Source organism: Pituophis catenifer, unplaced genomic scaffold, assembly GCF_029215685.1.
Source record: "Pituophis catenifer annectens isolate HBS135680 unplaced genomic scaffold, rPitCat1.0.hap2 SCAF_6, whole genome shotgun sequence".
NCBI lineage: Eukaryota > Metazoa > Chordata > Lepidosauria > Squamata > Colubridae > Pituophis > Pituophis catenifer.
In genome coordinates, this window is record NW_027256886.1 from 15,129,771 (window position 1) to 15,143,664 (window position 13,894).

Consider the following 13,894-nt stretch of genomic DNA (forward strand, 5'->3'; position numbering starts at 1 on the left):
ATTACCAGATTCCTCTGAGATCTTCCATGTTATAATCTAACACTGATAATGTTAGATAATGTTATAATCTGAATAAAAAGGCAGCATATAGAATGAATAATTGAATGTATAAATAGCTTCCTTCCATATTAGAGGGAGACCTAACTTTCCCTCCTACCATATAATATCAGTGCAATAGAATAATTAATAAATTAATGCTTTATTACTCATAAATGCCAATACTTGGCATTTTCTTTATATTATCAATATATCTTTTCAAAATATTGTTATTAAAAACAAGCACACACACTTATAGATCCCTGTTATTTCAAGACCATCTTTTTTGAATACAGACACACATTCTAGTCTTTTGGAAGAATATAAATCTTGTTATATTTTTAACACTCGTACAAGGTGATGTTTTCAATCAAACTTTCCATAAACAAACTCTCTCTCTTTTTTTTAACTCTTTTGCTTTGAGTGCAGGTATTAGAGCTCATATTGAAAATATTTTATAAGTGCTTAAATAGAAAAAGTCAACTGCTTTCTTAAGATTCATTATGTTAGTCTACTGATGGACTTTCAAATCCATTATGAATCTGTAGGTTTAGGTCTTTTACTTCTAACTAGATATTATTAGGGGGGAAAACACTTCAGATTTAATTCCCAGTAGCAAAACATAATTCTGAGTTATCAGTCTGATGTTTGCCCTAAACTCAATGGGCACCTTGTATATTCAAAACTTGTTGAAGGTTTTGTGGAGCATTTCAACATGAAGTTCAAAGGATCTTTGTCCCTATCCTGCTGTTTGTTTATCTGTCTGTCAAGTCCTTTCCTGTTGGAAGGTTAGGATAGTATACTAATACTTAAGAATTAAGAACGTAAGAATTTTGAAGATTCCTTTCTAATGAAAAGAAGGACAAGGGGGGACATGATAGCACTGTTCCAATATTTGAGGGGCTCCTACAAAGACGAGGGGGTCAGACTATTTTCCAAAACACCAAAAGGCAAAACGAGAAACAATGGTTGGAAACTAACCAAGGAGAGAAGCAACCTAGAACTAAGGAGAAATTTCCTAACAGTGAGAACAATTAACCAATGGGACAGCTTGCCTTCGGAAGTTGTGAGTGCTTCATGCCTGAAGGCTTTCAAAAAGAGACTGGACAACCATTTGTCAGAAATGATATAGGGTCTCCTGTTTGAGCAGGGGGTTGGACTAGAAGACCTCTGAGGTCCCTTCCAACTCTATTATTCTATGTTCTATACCTTCCACAAAATATACTCATGTAACTAATATATTTTGCTGCTCAAGTTCATATTCTCTGAATTCCAAAGCAAACCAAAAGAAAATTTTGCTTTGCTTTGCTTTACTTTGCTTTACTTCGTTTTCCTTTCCTTTCTTTTCCTTTGCTTAAGCAAAGAAGCCCAGTGAATCTTGTCAGCTTTCAAAGGCACCTTATGTCTCTTGTTGTCTTAAAACCCTTCTGCAAGGGAACGGATCTGTTGTAGAAGAGCAGAAAAAGGGCCACAGGCAACCAAGGAAATCCGGAGTGCATTGGAAGGATGACTGTTCTCAGCTGGTTGTAACTTTTTTGATTCTGCTAGAAAAAAGTAATAGCCGAAAGTAATTTTGTGTATCCTACTTTATCTATAAAATCTAATAAAAGCATTTTAAACATGAATCGGTCTAAATTAAAGAACAGTTCTCAAGATATCACACCCTTTTATGAGCCATAAGCAAAGGAACGCATGCAGACCCAAATATTCTTATGCTTATCAAACACTAGTTGGGGCTTCAATTAGCTGCTGTCATGGGAAGATATGAAAAAGTAAATCTTTTGTTGTCTGTAATCTGACACGCTTCATATCTAGCTGCTGCTGGCATCTTTCTTTTCTCTGGGGTCTCCAAAAAGAAGATGTAATTCCCCTAAAGTTCTTTTCATTCCTTGAATGAAGAAATCTTTTTGTGGGTATGACTGTCAGGGAAGAGCGGGCTGTTTTATATTCCATGCATGCTCGAATCTAATTAAAAGAAAAAATCAAGTGCTTATTTTAAAATATTGGTTGGAAATATTAATTGAAGAGGTGGCATAACTTTGAATTCAGATTGTGAAACGCTTTTTCTTTTTAACAATTGGTGGCAGTGAGGGAGTTGGAGACCTCTATATGTGTTCCCATTGCTGCTAAGACTAATTACAACATAAATAAAAGTTAAACTGCTTTTACTCCAAAGTGTGGTTTGTTCAACTGTTTACCAAAGTTTATAAACAACAGTGAAAGCTTTGACAAGTGTGCAAGGTTCTGGACAAAGGTATTGTGTGTCATGAAACCCATTTGTTACAGCTTTTTCTTAGGTCAGTGTAAAGCTCTGAGGAGCTGAAATAAAATCTGCACTCAGACCAGTGAGCTTGTTGTGAATGAGATCTTCTGAACTTGAGTCCCAAGTGTGCGTTGCTTTGTGTAACTGAAATGCTGTTAAAAGTGGAGTGTTAATAGGTAATACTATATATGTGTATCTCATGCTTAAAAATAGCTTGCCTCTCAGATTTACTGTACAGTCTCAACAAGTGTTTGGCTGATGGTTGTCTTGGGCAGAAGAGTGGGACAGTTTAAATGATAGGTTGGAAATATTAATAAAAGACTGTATACATTGAAAGAGTGTAGAGAAGAGCAACAAAGATGATTAGAGGACTGGAGGCTAAAACATATGAAGAACGGCTGCAGAAACTGGGTATGTCTAGTTTAATGAAAAGAAGGACTAGGGGAGACATGATAGCAGTTTTCCAATATCTCAGGGGCTGCCACAAAGAAGAGGGAGTCAAGCTATTCTCCAAAGCACCTGAGGGCAGGACAAGAAGCAATGGGTGGAAACTAATCAAGGAGAGAAAACTAAGAAGAAATTTCCTGACAGAACAATTAATCAGTGGGACAACTTGCCTCCGGAAATTGTGAATGCTCCCAACACTGGAAGTTTTTAAGAAGATGTTGGATAACCATTTGTCTGAAGTGGTGTAGGGTTTCCTGCCTAAGCAGGTGGTTGGATTAGATGACCTCCAAGGTCACTTCCAACTCTGTTATTCTATTTTATTATCTATTCTATTCTATTCTATTCTTTTAATTTAGATCATATAATTTGTAATAATTGGTGGCAATGAGGGAATTGGGGAGACTCTGTTTGCATCCTCATCTTTGACCTAGGCATAGATAATAGTATTTTATCCAAAATTCCCCAGAGGCATGTAGAAATAAATTTGCCAGGTGAGTGGCAAGCCAGTATTCACAAAATCCATAGAGATTTGTTTTATTAAGAAGCGCTGCGGTTTACTTTTCCAGTTCTCCCGGTGAACATATTTGGGAATGGCAAAGAGATTTGGCCTAAAACAATCCGGGGAAATCTATTTAAGTGAATTTGAGTAGGTTTCTCAAAGAAACAACAGCACTCTGCTTGCATAAAGGAATAAAGGATTCTCTCTTACCAAAGTTGCCTATATTAAGCCATATAGGAGGAAAACACCTTCCAGATCGGCCTAGCTTCCTTTATCATAAATATTGCTCACTTGAAAGCTGATTTAATTATGCAAAGCGTTGTACCCCATCAAGACTGTTTAATGACAAAGTGCTTGAAGTTTGGTGACGACATCCTAGTTCATGGGTAGTTTTAATCTTAATATTCTGCCTTAATTTGTTTTCAAGGCTGGTTCGCCCCGATATTTAATGATTGGATAGCATCCCAGAATGCACTGCTTTATTTCCTCAGGGACTGGAGAAAATACTCTATGGCAGTGGTTCTCAACCTTCCTAATGCCGCGACCCTTTAATACAGTTCCCCATGTTGTGGTGACCCCCAACCATAAAATTATTCCTAAAACAATTGAAAATATGTGTTTTCCTATGGTCTTAGGCGACCCCTGTGAAAGGGTCATTCGACCCCCAAAGGGGTCCCGACCCACAGGTTGAGAACCACTGCTCTATGGGCTTTGACTATTTTGGCAGTTTAGTCAACTGCTTCATGGTCATTTGGAGGATGGCAAACAAGAACTGAAGTTAAAAACAAACAAGCAAACATAATTGTCATAGGATCAAACAAGATTTGGAGCTAGTTTCTGGCTCAGATATTGCAGTATTAAAGTCATGTCAACCATATACAGATAATGTAAATATTTTATTATTTGCAAAATTAAGTAATTTATTTCCTTTCATTAGGACTGTCTGTTCAGGATTAAAAGGTTGGGTGGTGGAAGGGAAGGATGGAGGTGTGGAGGTTGTTATTCATACTTTTGCAATGGGATGGAATTGGGTTTATTCCATTCCAGAGACAGAGAGAGAAAGAGTGGCCAGGGCATTGAATATAGGACATTGCAAGCAATATGTTCTTGCTTTGTCCTCTCCAATTCCCACCCTTTTTAAAGCTATTCTTTGAAGGTTGGTGCCACCAAGAGCTGTGGTGGTGCAGTGGTTAGAGTGCAGTACCGCAGGGTACTTCTGCTGACTGCAATTTGGCAATTTGAATCTCACCAGGCTCAAAGTTGACTCAGCCTTCCATCCTTCCGAGGTGGGTAAAATGAGGACCCAGATTGTTTAGGGCAAATAGCTAACCGTGTAAACCACTTAGAGAGGGCTGTAAAGCACTGTGAAGCAGTATATAAATCTAAGTGCTATTGCTATTGCTATTTCACACAAAAGGGAAAGAAGAATAATTCCCTCGTGGCTCATTTTTTTTTTCCCAAAGAAGGGTTCTTTCACCACTTTTCTGAGCGTAACAAAGGCAACTAGGCAGTTGCAAAACAGCTCACAATTGCACCATTTTGCATTTGGCATCCTAAGGATAACCAAACAACATTGTCCTATCTATCTAGACCTTGTTTTACCTTGTGAACCTTTTTTATAGCATTGTCAGGCTAAGAGCACCACCGAAGGTTGGTAAGCAATCCATTGGTGATGGTGAGGGTGTGTTAGAACAAATTTTTTAAATGCAGGTATCCAACAAATTAAAAATTTGCTGATTATCATTCACAGTTGATTCAAATCTGGTATTATATTTTGTCTGAAAGAGTTTTATTGTTGGCATAATTCTTTTAATCAAGATATCCCACTGAATTCTAGGTCTGTTAATTATTACATACGTTAATAAGAGTGCATCATTGCCATTTCTTACTGAAAGCATTTTAATGTTTGTTTTGATGCTCATGGCCTCAAAAAGAGATCAAACGCCTCTTTGGAACTCAAGTGGTAATCCAAGAATTCGAGAGCCTCTAAACTAGGGCTTCTCAAAGCTTTACTACTGAAGCTTTGTACTTAAACTTTACACTACTTTAAAATATATAAAGGCTCCCTTTGGCATTTCTGTGTAATTCTCTATTCAGGATATGCCACCTTTGAGTTCAGCCATTTGGATGTATCTCTTCATAGATTGGGGGTGTACATAGTTCCAAGATTTTCTAGCTAGGGTTAGGAAAGATTCCTATCAAAACCAGTCAGTTTAGATCAGGGGTCTCCAATCTTGGTGACTTGTGGACTTCAACTCCCAGAGCTCTGGGAGTTGAACTCCAAAGGTTGGAGACCCCTGGTTTAGATAATTCGGAAGTAGATGGACCAGTGTTGTAATTCAGGTTTCAGCAACTACCTGTGGTCCATGTATTATACCAGAACAATGGATGATCATTACAGTCTCATTGGTAAGGACGCATGACTGGAACAACAGATCATGCAGAAATTCGGTAAAGTAGGCTCTTTTGAGGAAAAACGCTTTGAACCTCCAGCAATCTTTACTGTTCTTTTATCTTGGTACACGGGCCATGTTTTAATCTGCCTTGATGTAAAGTTTGGGAATCTATTTTTTCTTGGGGTGAATATTATATTCTGGCCTTGCCTTCTTATTGCTGTACTTGCTTTTTTTGAAACCAAAAGCTGTTTGTTGTATGTGTATCCAGTAAGTTGCTTCTTGGTTTCATGATGCTACATGATGCTATCTCTGTTTAAAAGTCCTCCTCGGGATCACCAAAGCCACCAAGGAGAGGAGACAGACAAGTCTGCTCTGCGTTTTGCATCTCTCCTTGCCTATTGCTCTTTCATGCAGGTTTTCTTTTCTTCTTTCTGCTGCTGGATTCAGAGCAGGAAATTTCCCAAAGATGAAATTTATGAATGGCAGGAATCTATGATCACAGTTGGTATAATCTGGCATAAAAATGAATTTTCTTGCTTTTGATTTATAATCTTCTGGAGAGCGGTAAATACCATCTGTCTGCTTGGTTCTGGAGGGCTGCTATATCAAGGCATGTAGGAAAATATACAAAACCTGTATAGCCATTTTAAAAAGTCAACATCTAAAATATAGCCTGCTAAATATACCTTCAAAGTACATTTGGAGCCAAATGCATAAAAATAAAATAGTTGATTATGTTACCTTTTTAAAAAAGGACTTTCATATGAGGATACTTATACATTTGGATTAATTTCTGCCAAGGCAAGGGGGGAAAAATAGGTTAAAAAGGTGTTGGAAATTTGTACTGCAATCTGTTTTGATATGCATTCACTTATTGCTTTTTGTCACTTTCGGTTGACTGCTGTTTACTGAGTTGCAATCTATTCAGTCTGCACTTTAGCCTTCTTGCTGATGACTAGGAAACCATTTAAATTCAGCTGAATGAATATTTATTTATATGACAGGAGGTGGAACTTGACTTGAACAAAATTCATAAACTGAGCAACGGTAACTAATTTTATTGTGCTATTTATTAATATGAAAGTCCTCTAAAGTAGCCACAGTTCATAGTTAGCTGAGATTATTTTTATTTTTGGAATGGCTGATTGGAAATACAGGCTGAGAAAATGGCTCTACAGGTTTTAGAGGTATTATGGACAAAGGCCTTCAGACAACTTGAATTCACAGCTCCTTTTTCTCTTCTTGCTTCAGGTTGAAGAACGTTCCAGACTTAACCGGCAAAGCTCCCCAGCGATGCCTCACAAGGTGGCCAACAGAATTTCTGACCCAAACCTTCCGCCTCGATCAGAATCCTTTAGTATTAGCGGGGTGCAGCCTGCTCGGACACCACCCATGTTACGATCAGTGGATCCACAGGTATTGTGTCTTAGTAAAGCCTCCTGTTCTTTGCTTCTCAGATACAGCTCAGACAAGAATGTGACAGATTATTCTCATCAAAGGTAATGTCACCTCTAAACAATTACCCTGTTTAACAAGCATTAACATTTCAGAACAACACAGTCAGATTCTGCATGTAGTTTGTCATAGACTAATTCAATTCCACTGCCTATGGTCTGTTTTCTCCTCATCCCCTTATCTGAGAGGAAAATTTTAAAAAATGTAGCCTAGCTGTCACAACCACAATATTGTCCTCTGGATTGGGAATTATAATGAAAATAAAATTAGGAACTTTTACTCATCCTGTTATTGAAGTACAGTAGGTGTCTCTCTGTTGTTTGAGGTCATTCAGTCCTAAGAGATGTTCATGAAAATGTTATTTGAGGAGGCCGATGAATAAGAAGTGCAAGTCCCAATGAAGTAGCACGTATTCCTTACTTTTCTGGAAGAAAATGTAATCCATGAAACTGCTTTTGAGACAGCAGATTTCGTCTGGACTTGTCTCCATTGGCCTTCAGAAGAAAAAGCAGTGGCAATGAAAATTTTTGGATGGTTGAGTGACTGGAAATAACAGTGGGGAAGCCATAGTGGGCTGGAAAGAGAACTTGTAGGCAAGATAGGGAGGCAATGTGGCTCAAATCTTGACCATAGATCAGTTGTGATTTAGACAGTCACACGCATTGAGGTAACCGTAGCGGGGAGGAATGAAAAATTTATCAATCTGTTCTTAACCTTGCTCTTTGGGAGAGAGGTCAAAAGTCAAGTCATAAGGAAACATGTTCCAGGAATTCTTATAAAGAGGAATATTTAAATAGTGTTTCCAGTAATGTGGAATTGTGTCTTATCTTTTTATCTTTTGGGATAAGCAGTGGCATGCATGAAAAAAATTAGAATATCTCATTCAAATAACATAGATTTCATTATTATTTAAAAAGCCTAGTTCCTGTGAAGCTATTCTGGGATGCCCAAGCTGTGCATGTGTTTGTCACATGCTCCAAACCTCCACAGAATTATATATGTGAACATATTTGCATAATACATATTTAAATAAATTGTGAATGTGACATAATGGAAGCATATACTGTAAGATATCAGCATATTTGATGGATATCCAGAGAATCTGCTCTGGAGCAAATTTGGATTTGCTGCCTCCTTCGATTCTTGGTAATATGAGTGAAATTAATAGTACCGTATTTGTCTTTGCATTTCCATGGTTCCATTCATAACCTCATCATCAGTTCCACTCCAGATCATCCCTTTTTCTCCTTCAATTGTGCAAAAAAAACCCACATGCTTCTACATTAGTCAGCTTCCTTACAGGGTGATAAACCAGTGGTTTCCATGAAAGAGAAATTAGAAGACAACATATAAAATGCTGCTTTGGTCCAGGATGGCAATTCTTCCAGCTCGCTTGTGACCCATTCTTCCAATTAAAATAAAACAAAATATTGGCCAAGGTTTTTGTTTGTTTGTTTATGTAATTGCTTTTTTTCCGCATCCTTTTTAGCTGGCATATGTCATTTACAGCATGGAAGTTGAGTGTTTGTGTTAAAACTAAGGGAAATACATCGTGTCCAAGCCCCCTTTGTGTCAGGCACAAGTAACCAGAACCACTTGTAAATAGTTTCAAACAAAAGCTTTATTGTTAGTCCCATTGTTACAAAAATCTTGCCAGATTGAATACATTCTCTTGTGAATGGTGAGATAACGTTTCAGGGATTCTCGGGGAAGTCAGGCCTGTGCCGCTTTCTGCAGTGCAAGGATTCTAAACTCGGTCCCCGCTTAACGCCTCCCTCTAGTCTAGCTGGAGATTCCACCACACTTTGCCCCTAAAATAATACATAAAATTTAATATCTTAGAGGAGTTATAAATAAGCAACTGCATACAGCAGACTAAATTATGAGGTGCTTTTGGGTTTCCTTCTTGTGTGAACTATTAATTATTGTTGGTAAGGATTTATGGCTATAGACCCAGCTGTATGGTGAGCATACCATGGATCAGACAGACTAAGACTTGGTATCAACATGAACTGTGTCTGTCCAAATGATATTTAGACTCACGGTTTTTATTTTATTTTCTCTTGTAGCAATTGCAAAGTTACTTTTTCCTGTTTCTATTTTGGCAACTCAGTGCAACCAAAATGAGGAGCCACCAGCCTTGCAGATGCATTTCTGTACATGATTCCTAATCGTTATAATTTTATAGTAGTGTACATGCAGAAAGCATTACACTTTTTGACAACTCACCTGAAAACAGCCACTCCGCTTTTTGAAATGTTCTTTTAAAATAAAGAAGCTGCTGAACACCATGGATCTGACATACCAAACTAATTGGTGGAAATAACAACAATAATCTATGGAAAATCAAGTTCTTTTGCTTTGGGATATCATAGACCATGCCAAATGAAACAAACATTTCATATGTAACTTTCTTAGATCATTTCATAACTAACACATTATCATATAACTAAAAAACCTATGCTTTAACAGATGTTCTTAGAGGAACAGAATTCAGGCCAAATAAGGAATCTCATCTTTGGCATTTCCTGACCTTCATCCACTTATTGAAAAATCTGAATTTTATTTTTTTTTTAAATCAAATTCATTTTTAAAAAACAAAACAAAACTAAAATAAAAATTGTGGAAACAAATATTTTTTTTAAAAAAAACATGCTTCGTTATACTCTTTTTAATAACTTTTTTTTTTCCAATTTATACTTATGACTTTGTTTTAACTTGGTGCATAGATTCCACATCTGGTCAGTGTGAAATCCCAGGGACCTTCCTTGCCTGCCTCTCAGTCACTGCATGAACAACCCACAAAGGGAATGGCTGGGTTTCAGGAAGCTCTAACGGTGACCTCTCACCGCACTGAGATGCCAAGGCAGAACTCGGACCCCACTTCCGAAAAGCCTCCTCTCCCCCCTCGTGTTGAAAAGTTTGATCGAAGTTCTTGGTTACGACAGGAAGAAGACATTCCACCAAAGGTAAAAAAAATAAATTTAAAAAAAGGAATCATGCTAAGTTGCAAAATTCGGAATAGGAAATAGCTTAGACTTCTGTGGCGGCGCTGCAACTCTTTCAGGTGGTGCCAGGGACTCTTTCCCAGTATGGCCCGATGACTCCTGCATTTGAATGGCCAAATACATTAATACATCAGGACATGCTTCAAATTCCTTTGAGGGCAGTAACTGTAGCTCTGTGATAGACCACAAAAGGGTACCAGGTTTGGCTTCTAATAGAACTAGCCAGTTTCAGTTGCCAACATCCAGATGCCTGCTAGATGGCAGCAAGGAGATACCATACATAAACTATACAATTACTACTCTGAAGTGGTTGCCTGGTTTTGCTTTTGCTTTTTTTCAATCCAAATCTGGTAAACATAGTCTCCAACAACTCATTACCTCATTCATTCATTCATCATTCATTCATTCATTCATTCATTCCATTTATATACTGACAAAATCCAAAGACTCTTCATTATTTGCAGTAAAACAAATACTATGAAAACAAAAGCACAGTAAATCCAGTTTAAAACATGAAGAGGCAAATGAGACGGAATAGGTTGCCCCCAGAGTTTCTACCAAAGAGCAAATTCATCAAGCAAATACAACGCCAATTTTCCGAGGCAGAGAAGCACCCTCGGTTGTTTAAATACTATATTAGAGCCACTTTCCAAAAAGTAGTTAGTGGGACCATATGAAAACTTAATTGGTTTTCAGTTTCAGTGTAATTATAATTAGAATCAATATATAATATCCCTACTTTATATTGCATTGAATAATTATCTCCTTTAGTCTAATTGCAGCAGAGTGGACTCTAGATATTTTAGTGTGATGTGCAACCTTATGACCTCAGGTTATTGAGGCAAACATAATGATCTGGATAAAACCAAATAAAAATTCCTTGATTTTCCGTAGCTTCTTGGCACGAGTTCACTGCATAGTTAAAGAAATCCATTGGTAGCTATTGACTACCATTTAGAGATGTGTATTAATCCAGTTTTTAAACTCTAATGGCCGAAGCAATGAAGTTTTCAATCTGCAGGCACCACCTGACCTCCTCTAATGATAGCCATGTCTTTCTGAAAATAGGCAAGGAAGCTAACAAAAGTTTCTGTCCCTATAACTTCCCTAATCTGAACCCAAAATTATTCTGGACAGGCCCTCATTCCCATAAGAACTAAGGGCATATAACATTTTATACAAATAATCAAAGCTAGGCAGACTTACCAGCTGTAGGGAGACAGCCCACCATCAAATGTGTTCTAGTACAAGAAGTCTTTGACTTACAACCACAACTGGGCCCAACTTAGTTGTGTCGCTAAGTGAGACATTTGTTAAGCGAATTATACCCCATTTTACGACTTGTGTTGCCACAATTGTTAAGAAAATCACTGCAGTTGTTACGTTAATAACTATTAACGTATTAACTATTGAGGACCCAGTTTGTGGGGGCAATAAGCTGACTTTGTATAAATATACAAAAGGATGAAGGCTATTGCTGAGCAGATTGTAAGCTGCCCTGAGTCTCCGGAGAAGGGCGGCATATAAATCAAATTAAAAAAAAAAAAAATAACACAGTTTTTAAGTGAATCTGGTTTTCCCATTGACTTTGCTGGTCAGAAGGTCACAAAAGAGGATTACATGATCCCGGGATATTGAAATCGTCATATATATGAACCAGTTGACAAACATCTGAATTTTGATCACGTGACCATGGGGATGCTACAACAGTCGTAAGTGTGAAAAACAGTCATAAGTCACTTTTAGAATAGAATAACAGCATTGGAAGGGACCTTGGAGGCCTTCTAGTCCAACCCCCTGCTTAGGCAGGAAACCCTACACCACTTCAGACAAATGGTTAACCAACCTCTTCTTTAAAACTTCCAGTGTTGGAGCATTCACTTCTGGAGGCAAGTTGTTCCACTGATTAATTGTTCTAACTGTCAGGAAATTTCTCCTTAGTCCTAAATTGCTTCTCTCCTTGATTAGGTTCCACCCATTGCTTCTTGTCCTGCCCTCAGATGAGGGTAGAACCCTCTTCTTTGTGGCAGCCCCTGTCACAGTGCCCTTGTAACTTTGAACGGTCACTAAATGAACTGTCGTAAGCCAAGGTCTACCTGTACAAGTTGTTTTCTCACCTATATAGAAAATAAGGACGTTTGGCTGGTTTTCCTGTCCTATCTTTAATCAAATGATCCTAGAGATGAGGTACACTGGGTGTGGGTGTGTGGATTCTCTTATGGAATATACCCTGTTTTCCCGAAAATAAGACCCAATCGGAAAATAAATCCTAGCATGTTTTTTCAGGATGCTTGTAATATAAGCCCCAGTTAAATAAGCCCCAGTTAAGATTGTCAGCCAGATGGATGCATTTAGTATCGTATTTCCCCAGAAATAAGACCTAACCAGAAAATAAGCCATAATGCATCTTTTGGAGCAAAAATTAATATAAGACCCGGTCTTATTTTTGGGAAAACACAGTACCAGCCAAGGTAAGAAGCAGACATTGAAAGCAATGATTGCTGCATGGATTCTGAGGCAGGAATACAATCACAAATCCTTACAGCATTCCCCAGCATCATTTTGGCTACAGAGTTCCAGGTTACAGCATCAAGCTGTTTAAAAAAAATATGCATGAGATCAATACGCTGTGCTAGCTGACATATAATATAAAAGGCTGTTAAAATAATGTTGCAGAGGATGTGGCATGTCTGTCTTTTGGCTTCCCTTCCCTCTCACTCCCAGCTTTGCACTTAGAAAAGAAATCTGCAGTAAGCATAAAACTTGCCATACTGGATCAAACCTGTAAGCTTTCCAGGCTGACATCATGCCTCCAGATATAATCAATATTAGTTAGAATATTGTACAAACGCTACCAGAATCTTAATGCCTTCACGATTTGATGGCAGCAGTAGCTCTTTAATTAATGCAGTTCCATAGGCACCTACTTAGAATTAAGCCCCACTGAAATACATGGGACTTTCTCCTAAGGAAGTGACTATTAGGTTGCAATCTAAGGCTCTGTTCCAAACTACGAATGCAGATACTGCTTTGTTTTCTTTAAGGCTCTTATAAAAACAGTCTCTCTTTCACACTGAATCTTAGATTGCACAAATATGAAAAGAAAGGAAAAATAAATAGCTGATTGATTAAATGCAGAGATGTCCCGTGTGTGTGTGTGTGTGTGTGTGTGTGTGTGTATTTCTCTTTAGCCAGGTTTTTCCTACGTAAACCAAGATTTTTATGCAGCCCTAGTTCAGTGAAATCACAATCCACTAGTTTCTAGGCTTTTTTCAGGCAGCCAGCAAGCACCCTGCTGCCCATTGGGAGCAGGGTCTCCTTAGTCTCCCAATGGGCAGCAGGGTGCTTGCTGGCTGCCTGAAAAAAGCCTAGAAACTAGTGAATTGTGATTTCACTGAACTAGGGCTGCATAAAAATCTTGGTTTACGTAGGAAAAACCTGGCTAAAGAGAAATACATACATACATACATACATACATACATACATACATACATACTTCCCCCTGAGAAAAAAATTGCACCGGTGTCATGAATAATTTATACAGTATTTACTGAGAAAGATTAGGGATTTTCCCCCAGATAATTTCTTTTCAAAATAAGACGGTCACCTTAGATTCCCCAGGAACAATGGTGAAGAAAACAAGACGAGACTGCTTTTATGTCCAATCTTAAAGGGAGGAAGTTGTCTTGAATTCGGGATTGTCTTTGTGATTAAGTAATTGACCGATAAGATGACCACAGAGAGATCTCCAACCGGCTTAAGAGATGGAGCTCTCGGTTAGCTGCATTTT

The 13,894-nt window shown here is 38.0% G+C and overlaps 1 protein-coding gene across 4 annotated transcripts in view; it reads left to right on the forward strand.

Moving 5' to 3' along the window:
* TNIK (TRAF2 and NCK interacting kinase) overlaps window positions 1-13,894 on the forward strand; it is a 273,951-nt gene that overhangs the window by 205,954 nt on the left and 54,103 nt on the right. For 3 of the 4 annotated variants that reach the window (XM_070945923.1, XM_070945924.1, XM_070945926.1), the window contains one exon: window positions 6,893-7,057. In XM_070945923.1, coding sequence (XP_070802024.1) covers window positions 6,893-7,057 — 165 coding nt within the window. Of the gene's footprint in view, window positions 1-6,892; window positions 7,058-9,825; window positions 10,066-13,894 lie in introns of all 4 variants that reach the window. The other variant, XM_070945925.1, reaches the window with a different exon arrangement.